Consider the following 18,775-nt stretch of genomic DNA (forward strand, 5'->3'; position numbering starts at 1 on the left):
CCCACTGCTCCGGGTGTACGTGTGTTCACCACTTGCTGTGTGTGTGTTCAATACTCACTGGATGGGTTAAAAGCAGAGGTCACATTTCGGGTATGGGTCACCATACCTGACAAATAGGTCACTTTCGCTAATACTCTCTGTCCAAAACTGGCCTTATCAAAAATAAGTTAATTGTGTGCTATTAGTATACATCTTTTAAACTTTAAACTTCTTTTATCTCGGCATACAAGCGTAAATTACATGTAAAGTAATGTACAAGTAAACTAGCAACTGCTAATTGTTTTGATTTGTAGATTAATGTTGTTATGGGTATAATATAGATTTATACGGAGATTAAAACATGAATTTCACAACTAGTGATTCGCATTGGTAAGGTTGTCATGGTTTCACCTCTCCTTGTCAGGTATTTCTTGGTTTAGAGGTGAGATCATACAGAATCCTTTGTTTCTTGTGGGGAGAGATGTTTTTTGACCTTTTGGGCTTCCATACTCTCCCCGAATCGCCTCATCGTTCCTTCCCTCCTGTTTCATAGTTTGTGTTAATTAGCTTCCCTTGAGTGTTTATCCCCTGCACCTGTTCCCTCTTGGTTTGCTCCCTATAAAGAGTCCTCTTGTTTCATTGTCCTGTGCGCGTTCATTGTAAACTGTACCTTGTCTGTACATGTAAGTGTTACCTTGCCCGTGCCTTGCCCGTGCCTTGCCCGTGCCTTGCCCGTGCCTTGCCCGTGCCTTGCCCGTGCCTTGCCCGTGCCTTGCCCGTGCCTTGCCCGTGCCTTGCCCGTGCCTTGCCCGTGCCTTGCCCGTGCCTTGCCCGTGCCTTGCCCGTGCCTTGCCCGTGCCTTGCCCGTGCCTTGCCCGTGCCTTGCCCGTGCCTTGCCCGTGCCTTGCCGAAGTGTCAAGTTTTCCTTGTTACCTTGTTCCTGTTTCCGGTTACCCTGAGTTCTAGTAAGTGTTAGTTTAGTTTTGTGTCAAGTGTTTGTGTTCTTAGTTTTTATTAAGTCAGTGTCCTTGTCTTTATTTATACATATATATTCCTGTCCTGTTTTCCCCCAAGTGGGTTTTTGTTTTGTCATTTTATAGTCTTGTTATTTGTTAATAAATCAGTGTTACCCCCTACCCTTCTCGTCTGTGTCCTGCCTGCACTTGGGTTCTGCTCACACTGTCCGTGACAAAGGTAAATTCGGCCTGTGTTGTAAATGTTTGTTGTGAGCTTTCAAGCTTTGAGAAATGATTAACGAATGTAGTCAAACAAAAGAAAGTGATCTTTACAACCATTCACATTTTTTTTATAGTATTTCAATTGCTGATATTGACATAACTATTCAAATGTGGTGATTTAAGTGTTTATTTTCAGTGTGGTAAGTCATGTGCTCTTTTGATAATGAATAGTCAGCGTGTTTGTGTGTATAAAAGGGTTTACGAGGACACAATTGTGTGCAATGCCCTTTTGTCCAATAAAAAATGTTTTCTGTGGCAGTTAAGTTCAAGGTAAGGGAATAGAAATAAACAGTGTACAGTATGAAAATCATTACTGTACATCGTTGGACTATTTTGTAACATATCACAAGTGTGTGAGTGTGTGCAGTAGAAAATTGTGTGTGTGTTTGGAGCTGATGTGATCTTTGCATCTCTGTGGGTCTGATCTCAAATTCTTGTAATGGGTGTGGGCTTGAAGGATGGCTTAAGGTGCAGCTTGTTTCTGATTGGGTCAAGAGGGTGTATCCTAGAAGGGATGGAGTAATGGGGTTGAGTGAGCGAAGCAGCTCTTATTCCATCATAACTGCAGACACACAGCTGTGGAGGATATTCACAGCCCATCATGAAGGTGAGGATTTACAGTACATTACTCAACCAACAAACTGACACCGGGACATAAAGTGTTCGCTGCTGAAAGCTTGTGTGAAATGCTTTGATATTTTGGCTGTGCTACTTAATGCTCTAAATGAAGGGAGAAGCGTTCAGGTGTGGTGTTCAGTTTCAGTCTCTTACTGTGATGTGGATCTGATGAAATGATGGAGTAGGTTGCTTCTTTGTGATTGTGTAATGCTGCTGTGTGTTTAACAGATGTTTCTTCACCGCGTAGACAACACAATAAACCTAAACAGTCGGTGTGTAAAAATGTCTTTTCGCAGTCAAGTATGTGATGTTGTAAGATTACAGAATCCTTCCTGTGGAACAGCACTGTCAGTCACGTTGGGACATTGTGTCTGACCCAAATCTTTCCACTTCACTCAAACTTGGACTGAATATTTGCAGGAGGATTTAAGCACTTGACAACGACAAATTTCTGGCGGTTTTGCTGCTTAAAGGTTCTTGTATTTCTTCCTTTCTACATTAGAACGGATGTGTGATTGTGTTTATGATTGTTTCAGTCACACGTTTAGAGCTTGAACTTTTTCTCCAGAAACACTCTCCGAGCTCCTCTGGTGCAGCTGTAGACAGACTATTCACCCCGTCTGTTATGATTTTGATCTTGATCGATCCCTAAATGTTAGTGCGTCTAAATCGAAAGCAAGCAGCCAGTGAGAAAGACGCGGAGTGATGGGAACATCAGCGTCTCCCCAAACAGGTTGAAATGAGCCTGCAGTAAGTAAAGGACAAGCGCTGAGGTTAACCAGCCACCCTTAAGTGACCATCTGTGTACTTTAAGCAGTAGAACACACCAATGTCTCTGAATCTATTCTCTCGGTAAAGTGAGTGACATCAGAGAGGTGAAAGCTGATGACATCATTCCAAACATGTGATTTATGATCTTAAATACGACAATATAACCATAGTCACACAAGTTGATTTACTCGGGCAATTTCCTTTTTTGCACACAAAGTTGTTTTAAAGCTCATCATTTATTTATTCATGTTACAAACACCCGATGGTTATCCAAACCATTGCAGTCTATCTGTCCTTCCGGTTTCTTCCCTCCTCTGCCTCGTATTGGATTTCAACATGGCATTAGAGTGAAATCAGTCATTACAGTCTAACTATGCATAATGTCATCTGCATATCATTTCCATATGCATAATTCCATTAACTTGACAGTGTGGAAGATGAAGCTAATGGACCGCTCCAAAACCATATCATGCAGTGTCCACAATAATATCAAAATGCGCACCGTTGAACCAATGTAACTTAATGAAGAGAGGAGTGATGTGTGCTGCTGCATTCTGGATCATCTGTAAAAGTTTGGTCGTGCAAGCAGGAAGTCCAGCTAGTAGCGCATTGCAATAGTCCAGTCTAGTCCATTTAAACTTTAAAACGTTCAACATGCCACAGGAAAATGTTTACAGCAGCGCATGCTCTAGAAATATATCTATACTTTTTGTTTAACATTAGACCTCACTTGAGTGCTTAGCTCCATTAATAAGAGTGAAATATTTAATCAAACGTGTCTATAAAAGAGAAATCACAGTTCAAAATAATTCTGCCTGTATTATTAGGTGTCAGTCGCACCAGTAAAAGAATGCGTATGCATGTTTTTTTTTTCATGGCTTTACTGCAAAGAACATATTTTATGTCAGCATAAACTCTTGTCTGCTTTGCAGCTTTTCTCGCCAAGAAGTGTTAAGTCTGTTTAACCCATACACATAATAAATACCTTGACTGTGCACTGGTTGCTGGATCGTGTCAACGGCCCCACCATATCAGTCATGGCAAAATTCCCATAAACACACAAAAGTGAACGCGGAGTGAAGCTTTAAAAAAAACACAAAAAGGTTTACATTTCTCGACCAATTCAATAATTTATGATTAGCAAGGAGTAAAGGAATGTTTTGGCTCTATTTACCGATGGACTGACTTAAAAAGGAATTCGGAAAACTTACACTTTCATTCATTGTGCTTGTTTTTTGCTTAATAATTGTCGAGACATCCCTGATATGACATAATTTAAGGTAGGTCGTATGCACATGATCAGAATACAATTAGTTTAATTTAAAAAAACGAATAAAAATGCTGCTTATTTAAGTCCTTTTTTACTATATAATGCTGTTATGTACTATTTATAATGGATGACAATATCATTTGTTTAACCATATCATATATAGGAGGACGAGGGGGGAACAAAAGCTCGGCGGTTAGTGCAGTTGCCTCATAGCAAGAAGGTCCCTGGGCTCAAGCAGGGCCAGATTAACATTTCGCTGTACCCTGGGCAACAATATTCAAGTACCCCATCATCACGACCCTAGGATCACCATAATCTGGCAAAATACAGAATAAATTACAGTAATACAGTAAATATACTCAATATTACAATAACTAACTGTCATCAAGTGCATTTTGATGTACAGATGTGCAAATGCTCATAGAACTACAAATGCACCACTATGTTCTCATGTCAAGGCCACTCATTTATGATGTTATGAAAACAAAATGCATTGGCATCAGTATAATATGGCAAAATTGACCCGCTACATAGAGAGTGAAGGAAGTGTACTCTATTTTCTCAAATAAATAAATAAGCAACCACTTTCAAAGAATCCAGTATTTATTTATCAACACCTACTCCTAGGACAAATGTATTGAATTTATAGAGCCATCACAGAGGAAGTCCACAGACACAAACAAAAATCCATAATATTCTAGAATCAAGTAGCATTTTGGTCCTCACTTTATTTTTAAGCAGAAATCACCTGTCACCTCAGAATTCAACAGGACAATCAAGTTATAGTACAATATAAACATTTTGAAATCTGCTGTTTTCTCTCAACAACAATAAACAATTTACAGCATTTTCATGGATCCACCACAAGGAAAAAATAAATAAAATGCCGTATCACCTGCTCCTCAACTCATTTTCAACAAAACAGTTCAACAAAACAGGCAGTGTTAAATATTTCAGTGCAAGATAAACATTTGGAAATCTGTAAATCGCTCGATTAGACAATGCTAGATATGCTAAATTCCCTATTTTCGGTATATATTTTACATTTTCTGCGTTCCTGATATCCTTCTGCTTTTTTTCATTTCCGTTTAGCGCTCCCACTTAGCTTTTCCATGTTTGAATTTTTTGAGTTTTGTTTTGTAGCGTCGCTTGCCAACACGTGACCGGCTCAGTGCACGTTGATTGGCGTCACGTCCCTGGGGCCTTTAGAGATTGCCCAATTGCCCATATGGTTAATCCGGCCTTGGGCTCAAGGCTTTCTGTGTGGAGTTTGTGTGTTCTACGTGTGTCAGTGTGGGTTACTCTAGGTGTTCCGGTTCCTCCCACAGAGACATGCAGGTTAGGTTGATTGAGGATTCCAAATTGTCCCCCCACTTGTGTATGGATCATTTTGTTTATAGTTGATTAGTTCTCGCAATGAATATAGCCTTAGATGCTGCAATAGTGTTGAAAAAATAAAAACATATCACATACATAGGGTGACCATACGTCCTCTTTTTCTCGGACATATCCTCTTTTTGCGACAAAAAAACTGCGTCCGGAGGGGATTTCTAAATTTCCTAAAATATCCGGGATTCAGTTTTTGCGTTCTACAGACGTTAATCATTGTATGCGTTTTATCATTTTTGCAAAGCAAAACCTTCTTGCTCGCCACCATCGGTCGGTAATGTACGTACGTACGCACACACGTATGTAAACAAAGTGCATCTCAATCCATCAGCACAACGGCAACAACAAATAGCGAGAGAAGCAGCTTGCTTTTCAGTGGGTGGCACCTGAAAGCGTTAACGATACCCAAACGTAAATGTAAATTCACAGATGAATTACAAAGAAAATTCCCGTGTTTTCGTCTCGGACGAGATCTGTTTGAAGCAGAATGCATGACCTGCAAAGATGGTATGTACGCGTCAGTGTCAAATAAAGGTTCTAGCGACCTAGAAGCCCACAAAAGCTCTGCAAATCACAAAATTGCAGCTAAAGGTGAGAGCTCGTCAGGTAAATTAACTGACTATTTTGTGAGACCAGGTAAAACAAATGATGGAAAGTTTTTGCATTCCACACCACCAAGCACAATAGCTATATATCATTGGACTGCAAACATCGGCCTTGTTCAAAAAGGCTTTCACCTGATTTCGAGACTCGTAAAAAGACTGAAGCAACTATTAATGCTGTGATAGCGCCACATTCGGTTGACATAGCTCTGAAAGCACTGGAAGACATACCCTATTGTGGAGTTTCTACTGATGGAAGCAATCACGGTGCTGTGAAAATATTCCCTCTTATTCAGAATTTTGATTGGAAGAAAGGTGGCGTACAAAGTAAATTAGTTGAAGTTAAAAACACGGCAAATGAGTCTGCTGAAACGATCACGCAATACATCAAAGAAACATTGGAAATGAAAGGGATTTTTTCCAAATGTATTGTGTTTACGGGTGACAATACAATGTTCAGGGGAATCCGGCGTGATGAAGACGGAAAGAATGTTTTCGCAAACTTAAAGAGGTCATTGCAGAAGTCATTAATCGGTGTGGGCTGCCCAGCACACATCTTGAACCATTGTGTTCATTACGGGGCAGACACACTAGATGTCGATCTTGAGAACATCATCTTCCAAATATATAAATACTTTCACATCTACACTGTGCACACAGAGAATCTGAAGGAGTACTGTGAATTTGTTGATGTTGAATACAGAAGTCTCCTTGCTTACAGCAAGACGCGGTGGCTGTCATTATTCTCAGGTATTGAGAGGTTGCTACAGAGTTTTCCAGCCTTGAAAGTGTTCTTCTTGTCGCAGGAAAAGCACCCATCTCAATCAAGAAGTCTTTTGAAGAGGAGTTCAGTGAAATTTACCTCTGGTACATGCACTCACTCATGTGTGTGTTTAATTCACAAATTCAGGAGATGGAAAGAGAGAGGAATTCAATTGTGGAAGTGAAGAACATTTTGAACAAAGCCTGCACTATGCTTCTTGAACGCAAGACCAATAACTCTATGTTGCTTAAAGTCAAGGGACTACTTGCACAAAAGCACAAGGATGGACTTTGTAAGAGGTGTGCCCATTTCAGTGATCAAGTACAGGGTCTGTACAGTTCATGCCTGAAGTATCTAGAGAAATGGAAGATGGCACCCATGGAGGAGTTCTCCTGTTTCATGTAGATGGATCTGAGTGAGACACCTGACTGGAATGACATAGAAGCATGTATCAAATACCTGGGAGAAAAGGGGGTGCCAATTGATGATTTAAAGTGCTTTGATCAGGTCACCAATCTGAATAAATTCACAGAAAGATGTAACAGTGATGGATATTTCAGTGATCTGCAAGTACACAAGAAGTGGACATAATATTTTGAAAGGTGCAAAAGCATAGTTCCCTTTCTGTCGGTCTCTCGACGTTGTGTCGAGAACGACAGGTGGGATTCGCCCTTGAGCACCAATCAACTCTGACTACTATAGCAAAGGCCAATGAAATTTGGCGAATGAAAATTGCATGCCTGTCTCCACCCACGGATGTCCGGTATAAAAGGAAGACGGCGTGCAGCATTCATTTACCTTTTGTTCTTCAGAGCCTTCGCTCATGACTACGAACAAAACAAATTCAATGATTTCTTCTTCTTCTTCTACATTGCCGGATCTACGACGTAGAGAAGTGGATCGTCCCTACCTGAATCGGCCACGCCTACCGTCCAAAGCGTGTAGGACTTCGGCATCACTGGTGTCGAGGGCAAGGCTGCCTCCTCTCTCTACGCCATGGCCATCCTGCAGGTCCGCCGGGCCAAGGCGTTGAGAGAGCTCCACTAGGGTAAGACTGACCCGGGTATAATGCAGGATCTCCGTGCCTTGGGTCGGGCGATGTCCATGGTAGTGGTCCAGGAGAGACACCCCCGGCTGTACCTTGCGCAGAAGAGTGACACCGAGAAAGTCGCTTTCTTGATGCACCCATCTCGCAGGGTGGGTTGTTGGTAACGCCGTCGAGGACTGCGCACAGCAGTTTTTGACGGTGAAGCAGACAGTGGCAATTAGACACATTTTTTCTGCGCCGCGACTCGGCCGCCTAGAGGCCTTCGAGATCCCGAGTGACGTCTGCTTCCCGGCAGCCCAGGACCCCTTCGACAGCGGCTCCGGTTCCTGTGCCCCGACAGGCGGCATCCCGGAAGCGGAGGTCGAGGGGGAAATCTCCACCCCGTCAGCAGGCTTCTCGCGAAAAGGGACACTGACAGGAAAACACCAGGGAGAACAACATCAGGCCCGACCTTCTAAGCCACGGCTCTGATCGGTGGGTACGGGACGCCTCCTGCCTCGTCACCAAAGCCGGACCCTTTTCAGGGCCTGGCGCCCACTTACTCACAGAGTTTTTCTGTTCTCCCCGGGTGTACTTGCAGCTTATCGTACACTCCACTGGAGTGTACCCGGCAACCCGACCTCACGCACTGGCTAGGCATAGGGTCTTACACACACGACAGCTGCCACCACTCTCAAACCGACAGTGCGTGCAGCTGTCCTGCCAGGCAGGCAAAAAGGCGGAGCCAACCTTCCCTCCGGGGACCCCCCGCGACATATGGTTAGCTCTGCCAGCCGACGAACCACCCCCCCATGGGAATGATGAAGCAGACCGTCCCCTTGGTCCCCTGTCACAGTCCCTGGGAGCTCGAGAGCTGCCCACACTGTCTCAGTGGCTAATCAGGGCGGTCCGTCTTGGTTACTTGATCCAGTTCGCCAGAGACTCTCCCAGGTTTTGGGGCATCATCTCTCCCTCTGTCAGAGGCAGGGACGCATGCCTCCGTACTTCCAGTAGAGGTCATCATCCTTCTGGTGAAACGGGTATCAAGTCCGTCCCTCAAAACCAAGATGTTCAGTGGGTTACAACCCGCACTTCATCGTTCTCAATAAAAAACGGCGGGTTGCGCCCCATAGGTCTGCGTTCCCTGAACAAAGCACCTACAAAAGCTGCCATTCAGGATGCTCACGCAGAGGTGCATCCAGACATCTATCAGGTGTCAGGATTGGTTTCGTGGCAATCGACCTGTTCTCCCTTTCGGTCTGTCCCTGTCCCCATGGTCTTCACGAAGATCGTGGAAGTCGCCCTATCTCCCTGAGGGGAGGAAGGTGTGGGGGAACTAAACTATCTCGACTACAGGCTTATCTTTGCACACTCGCGAGATCTGTTGTGTACACAAAGGGACATGGTGCTCCGCACCTAGATCAGTTGGGATTACAGGTCAACCGAGAGAAGAGCAAGCTCTTCCGAGTGCAGAGCATCCTCTTTCTCGTTAGGGAACTGTGCGCAGGACGCGCCCAGTCAGTGTTGAACTGCCTGGAACACTTCAGGCAGTCGGCGGTCCCCCTGAAACAAGTTCAGAGGCTCCTGGGACACATGGCATCCTCGACGGGTGTAATACCCCTCAGGTTGATGCACATGCGACCGCTTCAACACTGGCTACAGAGTCGAGTTCCGAGGACAGCGTAGCACACCTGCAGCAGGCGCATGGTGATGACGCCCTTGTGCCGACGCACTCTAACCCCTTGGTCTTCCATGACGTGTCTACGAGCGGGGGTTCTCCTCGGGCAGGTTACGAGGCACGCCGTTTTGACGATGGATGCCTCACTCCAGGGGTGGGGTGCAGTGTGCAACGGGAACGCAGTAGCGGGGCGCTGGACGGGCACCCGTCTGCGCTGGCATATCAATTGCCTAGAGTTGTGGGCTGTTCCACTTGTGCTGAGAAGGTTGCGGCCTCTACTGCTGGTCCGCCTGGACAGCACGACACCCGTAGCGTACATCAATCGCCAGGGTGGTGTACGCTCGCGGCAGCTAACACGACTTGCCCGACACCTGTGGAGTCAGCAGGTGATCCGCTTCCTGCGGGCCACACACATCCCAGGCGAACTAAACCAGACAGCCGACGCGCTCAATTGTCAGTGTATGCCTTGCGGAGAGTGGCGACTCCACTCCCGCGCAGTCCAGCTCATTTAGGTGTGTTAGGACAGGCACAGGTAGACCTCTTTGCCTCTTACGACACCACCCATTGCCCGCTTTGGTACTCCTTGTCCGAGGCTCCCCTCGGCATGGATGACCTTGCACAAAGCTGACCGCTGGACGGGCGGCCCCCCCAGGAGCCTCCTTGCACAGACACTGTGCAAGGTCATGGAAGAGGAGCACCAAGTATTATGGGTTACACCGCACTGGTCTAACCGCACTTGGCTTCAGAGTTGATACTCTGGACAGCGACTCCCCCTGAACCATTCCCCTGACAGAGAACCTGCTCTCTCAGGGGAAGGACACGTTTTGGTATCCCAGATCATACCTCTGGGACACCCATGTCTGGTCTCTAGACGGGACGAGAAGATCCTGAGTTGGCTACTCCCCCTTTCTGGCAGAGACCATCACCTAGGCTAGGGCCCCATCTACTAGGCGGTTACACGCCTCTAGACGGCGCCTCTTCACGTACTGGTGTCTCTCTCAACGAGAAAGACCCACCGAGGTGCTCGATCAGGATTGTGTTGTCCTTCTTACAAGACTGGAGACTAACATCTCCGCTCCACACTGAAAGTGTATGTAGTCGCTATCGCCACTCATCACGACTTAGTGGATGGAAAGTTTCTAGGGCAGCACGACCTGGTCACCAGGTTCCTAAGGGGCGCGAGAGGGCGGACTCCGCCTCATCTCCACTCCATACCCTCTTGGGACCCTAACGTGGGTCCAAGAGCCCCTTGGAGGTTCCGATCTTCCTCACCTGACGAGTAAAACGGCCCTGCTGTGGGCGCTCGCTTCCTTCAAGAGGGTAGGGGACCTCCAAGCATTCTCTGTGTCTCCGGATTGCCTTAAATTCGACCCTGGCAATATCTCACGTTATCTTGAGACCCAGGCCCGGATACGTGCCCAAAGTTCCCACTTCTCCCTTCTGGAACCAAGTGGTGAACTTGCGGGCGCTCCCAATTGGGGAGGAAGACCTAACCCCATCCGTGTTACGTAACACCGCCATACATAACAACCAAGAATACTGCTTAACTATTGACGGATGCTCCATAAAATCCTTGTCGTCAGCTAAGAATCTTGGCGTTGTATTCGATAGTACTCTGTCATTTGAGAGCCAACACCTGTAAAATTGCATTTTTCCATTTTAAGAATATATCTAAATTACATCATATGCTGTCACTCTCAGATGCAGAGAAATTAATTCATGCATTCATGACATCAAGACTAGATTACTGTAATGCACTTTTAGGTGGTTGCCCTGCAGGCCTATTACAAAAACTGCAACTGGTTCAAAACGCGGCAGCTCTAGTTCTTACACATACAAAAATGTATGAGCATATAACCCCGGTTCTGTCAACCTTGCACTGGTTACCTATAAAGCATCACATTAACTTTAAGATCTTGCTTATTACCTATAAAGCCCTACATGGTCTAGCGCCGCAGTATTTGAATGAACTTCTATTGTATTACAATCCTCCACGTGCATTACGCTCTCAGGCGTCCTGTCAGTTAGTAATACCTAGAATTTCAAAATCAAGTGCAGGTGGTAAATCCTTTTCTTATCTAGCGCCTAAATTTTGGAATATTCTTCCCTGCACTGTCCGGGAGGCAGACACACTCTGTCAGTTTAAATCTAGACTAAAGACCCATCTTTTTAAGTCATTCGATAGCTTTATGCAAGGATTAAACCAATATAGCATAATTAAGAATCTCTTATCTGAAGCGGTGAAGGTTAGGACGTTACTCCAAGATGTTACAATGTTTTCATTATTCTTCATAATCATTAGATGATACTCATGGTTTTGTTTAAAATGTATTTTGCTAGAGACGGTGAATTACTTGCTGAGTTTAGCTTAATTTATTAGAAGACCGGAAGCGGTCTGAATGTTGTGCATCCATCCTCATACGCATTAACTTTTTTTAAACCTCTGATTTAAGTGGGGCAATCGTGGCCTAATGGTCAGAGAGTCGGACTCGTAACTCTGGCGCTGCAGTGATAGCTGCCCACTGCTCCGGGTGTACGTGTGTTCACCACTTGCTGTGCGTGTGTTCACTACTCACTGGATGGGTTAAAAGCAGAGGTCACATTTCGGGTATGGGTTAATGTGTTTAACTTGTTACATATCATCTCTTCTCGTTGTGTTCTAACTGTTATTTACTTTGGGGAGCAAAATGATCCCCGCGACTTCATAAGGAGAATGTGCTTTAAGCGCAGGTAATTTCCCAAGTAGTTAATAAGGTAATCCGTGCATTAACTGATTGTTAACAAATACAAGTATAACCAAAAATACTACATAAACGAATTGTGTGAAATGACATTAATGGGACGTGTTGTTCCCAAGCCTTAAAGGGATAGTTCACCCAAAATTGAAAATTCTGCAAAAAACAAAGATTTTTGTTTTTTGAAAAACATATTTGGAAAAAAAATTTGGATCGCTTTAATTTACTTATTGAAAATACTTTTTGATTGTTTGTGTATAAAGTTAGATTTAATGTTTGCATTTCTTTTTCTGCTTTCTTGCAGTCTCAACAGAAATGCATTGTGATCTTTGCTCTAGTGGGTTGCTGTGCTGTCCTTGTAGCATTAATATTCTCTGCTGTGGATTTGTGGGGGGACGATGAGGATGGTATTACTGAAGATAACTGCAGCAGGACATGCCGGTAAGAGAAACTCAAATACAGGGGCGGACTTACCCATTAGGCAAAGGTAGGGAATCGCCTTGGGCCCCAAACTACCAGGTGTCTCCAAAAGTTACTGGTGGACTAAACCAATAAACCATGTCAACAGCCACATAGAGCCACACTTAACGCACTTAACTCTTATTTGTTTGATTATACGGTTGGCAATGTCAGTTTTTAGAAAGAGTATTGATTTAAAGTGGTTTTACTGCGTAACTGCCAGGGCCAGGGTTCAGTTAAAATGGTCTTTTAAGAGCTTCTATTACATTCGATACAATGTAACTGTACACTGGTGCTCTGGCATCACATTATCAGATCGACATTATTAAGGCCGTAGTAGAAAACATTACTAGACACTTTCTCTCATTTAAGGCCACTTTCAATAAGAGACAGAGATAATGTCCCTCTGGAGCCACGTATGGTTCAGTGCAACATTTCTTACATACTGGGCCTTTACCAGCCTTCCTCCGTATCCACTAAACAACGGCCACTCTCCTGTGAATTTATACGATTTTTCAGCCTGTGCCGCTTGACACAATTATTAAACATTTTCATGTAAAAAGATGCACTAGTTTAGTGAGTTCTCAAAAATCTGAATTCATATTTTGGCCAAATTAGAGTGGTAATGTATAAAGACAATGTGTTCTTCATTCCAGAAAAGCAGCAGTAATTCCTTCATATGCTATTACATTGTTTACATCGCTCTACAGGGCTGCCATGCATGACTTAACTGTACACACCAGTACTTCATGTTATCTACTACCGGACTGTTTACACACACATGGCATCATTTGCACTCTATACTGCTCACTTCCACACCAGGAATATTATACTGAATGCTCATTTGCACTAATGGACCACTTTCATAACTGCATTACCTCATCTACTGCACTGTAACTTCAATAACTGCATTACCTCATCTACTGCACTGTAACTTCAATAACTGCACTAACTTATCTACTGCACTGTAACTCTATTAACTGCATCTACTCATGTATTGCACTATAACTTCAATAACCGCATTAACTCATCTATTGCACTGCAACTTTAATAGCTATGTTTATAATTAATGCACACTCAAGTCACTTGCACTATTGTATAGTCTAAATTGTTATCTGTTCATAACCACCTGTACATTAATGTTCACAGTATATAGCCTTCTGTGTATATTGTTCATATTACAAACCGACTGTCATATTTTCATAGAACAATCCTTCTGTAAAGTATTGTCATAGTACATGCCCATTGTATAGTATTTTCCTTTATATTGTATTCTGTATTTATTCACACTGTATATCCTGCATTTGCTAATTGCACTTCTGGTTAGACCTAAACTACATTTCGTTACACTGTACATGTACACTCACCTAAAGGATTATTAGGAACACCTGTTCAATTTCTCATTAATGCAATTATGCTGGTGGTGTAATGGTGTGGGGGATTTTTTCTTGGAACAATATACCTGAGCATTGTTTCTGACTATGTCCATCCCTTTATGACCACCATGTACCCATCCTCTGATGGCTACTTCCAGCAGGATAATGCACCATGTCACAAAGCTCGAATCATTTCAAATTGGTTTCTTGAACATGACAATGAGTTCACTGTACTAAAATGGCCCCCACAGTCACCAGATCTCAACCCAATAGAGCATCTTTGGGATGTGATGGAACGTCTTGATCACGTATGTAACCTCAGTTGGAGGGAACGAGACGATATGTCAAGAACGACAGATGGGGTTCGCCCTTGAGAACCAATCAACTCTGACTACTATAGAAAAGGCCAATGAAATTTGGCGAATGAAATTTGCATGCCGGTCTCCGCCACCGGATGTCCGGTATAAAAGGAAGCCGACGTGCAGCATTCAATTACCTCTTGTTCTGAAGAGCCTGAGAGCCTCTCACGACTGCAGCAGAATACGATACGTGTTTTTGGCATACACAAACATGTCCCTCCATCAGGGAACTGAGGTTACAGACGTAACCAAGACGTTCCCTTTCTCCAGTCTCGTAAGAAGGACAACACAATCCTGATCGAGCACCTCCGTGGGTCTTTCTCGTTGAGACAGAGACCAGGATGAGAAGAGGCACCGTCTAGAGGCGTGTAACCGCATAGTAGATGGGGCCCTAGCCTGGGTGATGGTCTCTGTCGTAAAGGGGGAGTAGCCATCTCAGGATCTTCTCGTCCCGTCTAGAAACCAGACAAGGGTGTTCCAGAGGTCTGATCTGGGATGCCAGAACGTGTCCTTTCCCTAAGAGAGCAGGGCCTCTGTCAGGGGAATGGTTCAGGGGGAGTTGCTGTCCAGAGTATCAACTCTGAAGCCAAGTGTGGTTAGACCAGTGTGGTGTAACCAATAACACTTGGTGCTCCTCTTCCCTGACCTTGCACAGTGTCTGTGCAAGGAGGCTCCTGGGGGGGGAAGGTGTGCTTCCGCCCGTCCCGCGGTCAGCTGTGCGCCAGGGCATACGTGCCGAGGGGGGCCTCGGTCAGGGAGTACCAAAGCGGCAATGGGTGGTGTCGCCAGAGGCAAAGAGGTCTATCTGTGCCTGTCCGAACAGCACCCAAATGAGCTGGACCGGGGGTGGAGTCGCCACTCTCTGCAAGGCGTATACTGACGACAGAGCGCATCGGCTGTCTGGTTCAGTTCGCCTGGGATGAGTGTGGCCCGCAGGAAGCGGATCACCTGGTGACTCCTTGGGAGAAGGCGTCGGGCAAGTCGTGTTAGCTGCCGTGAGCGTACGCCACCCTGGCGATGTACGCTATGGCTGTTGTGCTGTCCAGGCGGACCAGCAGTGCTGGCCCTGCACTAGAGGCCGTAGCCTTCTCATGGCAGGCAGCATAGCCCACAACTCTAGGCAATTGCCAGCACAGACGGGGGCCAGTCCGTTGCACACTGCGCCCCACCCCTGCAGCGAGGCATCCGTCATCACCACGACATGCCTCGTAACCTGCCCGAGGGGAACCCCGCCCAGAGAGTTTGCTCTTTTCTCAGTTGACCTGAAATCCCAATCGATCTAGATGCCAGGTCCCTTTGTGTACACAACAGATCTCGCGAGTGTGCCAAGATAAGCCTGTCGTCGAGATAGTTTAGTACCCGCACACCTTTTGTCCCGAAGGGGAGAAAGGGCAGCTTCCACGACCTTCGTGAAGTCCCGTGGAGACAGGAACAGACCGGAAGGCAGGGCTCTGTACTGATATGACCGCCCCTCGAACGCGAACCAAAGGAACGGCCGCTGTCGAGGGGGATCGAGACATGAAAGTAAGTGACCTTCATGTCATATAATAAAGAGTTATTAAAGGGTCAAATGCATTATAATTCTTCATAATGTGTGTTGTAATGCATTATATGTAGTTGTAAAGAAGTATTACCAATTTAAAATGTGTAGTGTTACAATGAATTGGTAAGTGTCATAATCTTTTAACTGTAATAACAATTATTTATAAGATATTACAATGCTTTAAAACTACTTTTATTTGGCATTACATTCTTCAAGGAAAGTGTTACAGAGGAAACCTTTACTCAGTGTCAGTAACCATAGTAACTTACTCTGTGAACCTAACCTGGTCGGGAGCAGGTTTTCTTGGGTAAACCCAGAGTTTCTTTCCATGTCCTCCCCCTTTTTAATGCGCAAGTGGTGTACCTCATTCACTCATTAATTAAAACAGTTGTAACAATTTGAGAATATTCAATTTCAAGATACTTTATTGGCATGATTGAGTGTTCTTACAATATTGCCAAACCATTGAACATATTATAAAAGACATACAATAAGTAAAAACATTAGATTCAAATTAAACTAAGGTGCTGAGTAAGGCATTCACGTCCTTGAGGCTTTTCTTTAGCTAATCATGAAGGCTTGTTTGGCTGCATTCTGTTCATCACAAATCAAGCATTAGCATCAGTCTCCATGTGAAGCCTGATGAAGGTGCTGAGTAAGATATAAATATAGAATGAAATATAAAATAAATTATATGTAAGTCAACAAATGAAATATGGAAATAAAATCTCAGTATCAAAAGTAGATTTCAGGCAGAAATATGAGAATGTAATAAAAGGAAACAGTAACAGATTAAGGCAGCAGTTTGTTTCTGAGAGTGTGCAGCTGATAGATGAATGTGATGTGTGTCTCTTCTCCTTCAGTAACATCTGCATTTGCCCTGTTTCTGAACACTTATCAAACTCTGGCTTGAGCTTTGACATTTTGTGAAAGTGTTTCACTCTCACATCTTTAAATTTATCACAATGAAGGAGAAAGTGTGTCTTTGTCTCAACCTCAACAGAGTCACAGTGTGCACAGACTCCATGTCCCTTTATCTACGGCCAGACTGTGATCACGGAGTCTGTATTTGCTCAGATATATCTCTGTTTTACATCTTCAGATTGTATTTTCTGTTTAGGGTCCGATAGCATTCTAGTTTAATTTGGTTTTTATTTCTGGAATATCTGTTTGGGTGAATTTGCCTTTGATGGCATAAAACACTCGTCTAGCTTTCTCTTTTAGTGCATTCACTAAATGACGCGCTGATGTTTAGGCCAAGATAATTGTAGTGTTAAGTGTTCTATTGAGGTGTTTCCCCAGAGTGAATGAGTATCTGTTATCCTGATTCACCTGTAGTTCCTCTTTCTCTCCATGAAAGGGGCGCTAGTGAGTTATAAGCAGTTAGGAACAACTTCTATTTAATCAGAGAAGATGTAAGTCTGCCATGAGAGGGAGGAATGGCCTACCTGGTTTTGACACATATTTCTCTCTTGTTGATCAAGTTGATCGCCCAGTAGGGCTTCATGTTATGTGACGACTGCTAAGTGGGTTGGCATGGTACGCTAATCCTGCATGGTTTGGCCTACTCAAAGGGAGCATGGTGTTAAAGTGCAACAAATGTTTCAATTAGTGAATTCCTGCTTATGGACAACGTTTCACAAGGATTACACATAGTATAACGACTACTACTATTTATTTAGGTAACACTTAACAATTTAATTATATTTGTTAACATCAAATGACAATAAAAATAGTTTGTCAGCATTTATTAATCTTACTATGTGTTCATTTCAGCATCTTTATTTTAAGTTGTTTCTGCTAACAAAAGTTGATGCACATTGAGGCAAGTGAATGAGGGGAAATCAGACACTCTCCAGACAGACAGTAAATGCAGATGTCAAATAGATGTAATGCCAGATGTATGTGTGCTATCAGGGTCAATATTTCACAATATCGTCACGGAAGTCCTGCCTTGCAGCTATTGTTTGTTTATTTTGATTATAGTTTGTTCGAATTTTCGCCGGTTCCAGCCTCCTTCCTTTCCTACTTTGAACTTTGCTAAACCTACCTTTGTTATCCTATTGTGGGTGGCACAGGGGGTGAGAGCAATATTCTAGATCTATATTTCCGCCTGAATTTGGCATACCAAATTTTAAATGCACACCATATCCACATACATGGATAATTTGTGTGGATAATTATTGGTGTAAATACAAAAATTTGGTTTCATATTCCGGGGAAGCCCTCCAAATTTCACAAACCACTGCTGAAAGGAATAAACATTGTATCTATTCAGTCCTATGAAAAGACAAACAAAAAAAACTGAAAGTGCATGTAAACAAGTCAAACCTGGTGTTGAGTTTGCTCGTGGTGTTTTGGCCCGCCTTCCCTGTTGCGCATTGCCTTATCTCAGCCTCCGATTGGCCTATTTGGACAAATGAGGGTTCTACATAGAGGTCAGAGCTTCCGTTAAATATGTGGATAGACAGAGGTTCAGATTTGGTGTACCAAAAGGGTGTACTTCTCCAGAAACTAGAGGCTCTAAGCTTTCAAATGATACCACATGTGATAGTTAGAGTTACAGAAATACATTAAGGGGATTCTATGACGTAATTTTGGACCTAGCCTTACAGGTTACGAAAGAGCTAGGATGACGTCACGCAAAAAGCCGCTAAGTAGGCAGGGCTGGAGAGAGAGAAATGGTAGAGCAAGCCACACATGTCTCCAGCGTCTAATTCCCTTACGTTTCCTTCTTGCCAACAAAGTGTTTTCCTTTGAGATTATTATTACCGCCACAAATTATGATAAAAACTTGAACAAAATGTCGCCAAGCTTGGGCTAAACAGAGAACCAGAATCTCCATATGGTACTACGCCGAGATGGGCAGCTGCCCATTTAAAAGTGGGGTGCACAATTAACATAAAATGACTCAAGAGGAATTTTTGAAAGGAACACAAATAATACAGTACAAATTGTACTTATAAAG

The 18,775-nt window shown here is 43.9% G+C and overlaps 1 protein-coding gene across 1 annotated transcript in view; it reads left to right on the forward strand.

The window, feature by feature from the left end:
• The first annotated feature begins 1,717 nt into the window (after positions 1-1,717).
• The window catches only part of LOC130431265 (inactive phospholipase D5), an 84,354-nt gene continuing 67,296 nt past the window's right edge, over positions 1,718-18,775 (forward strand). The window contains exons 1-2 of the mRNA XM_056760197.1: positions 1,718-1,824; positions 12,375-12,511. Of these exons, the coding sequence (XP_056616175.1) occupies positions 1,819-1,824; positions 12,375-12,511 (143 nt within the window). The 5' untranslated portion in view covers positions 1,718-1,818. The remainder of the gene's footprint in view (positions 1,825-12,374; positions 12,512-18,775) is intronic.

Source organism: Triplophysa dalaica, chromosome 11 (assembly GCF_015846415.1).
Source record: "Triplophysa dalaica isolate WHDGS20190420 chromosome 11, ASM1584641v1, whole genome shotgun sequence".
Lineage (NCBI taxonomy): Eukaryota > Metazoa > Chordata > Actinopteri > Cypriniformes > Nemacheilidae > Triplophysa > Triplophysa dalaica.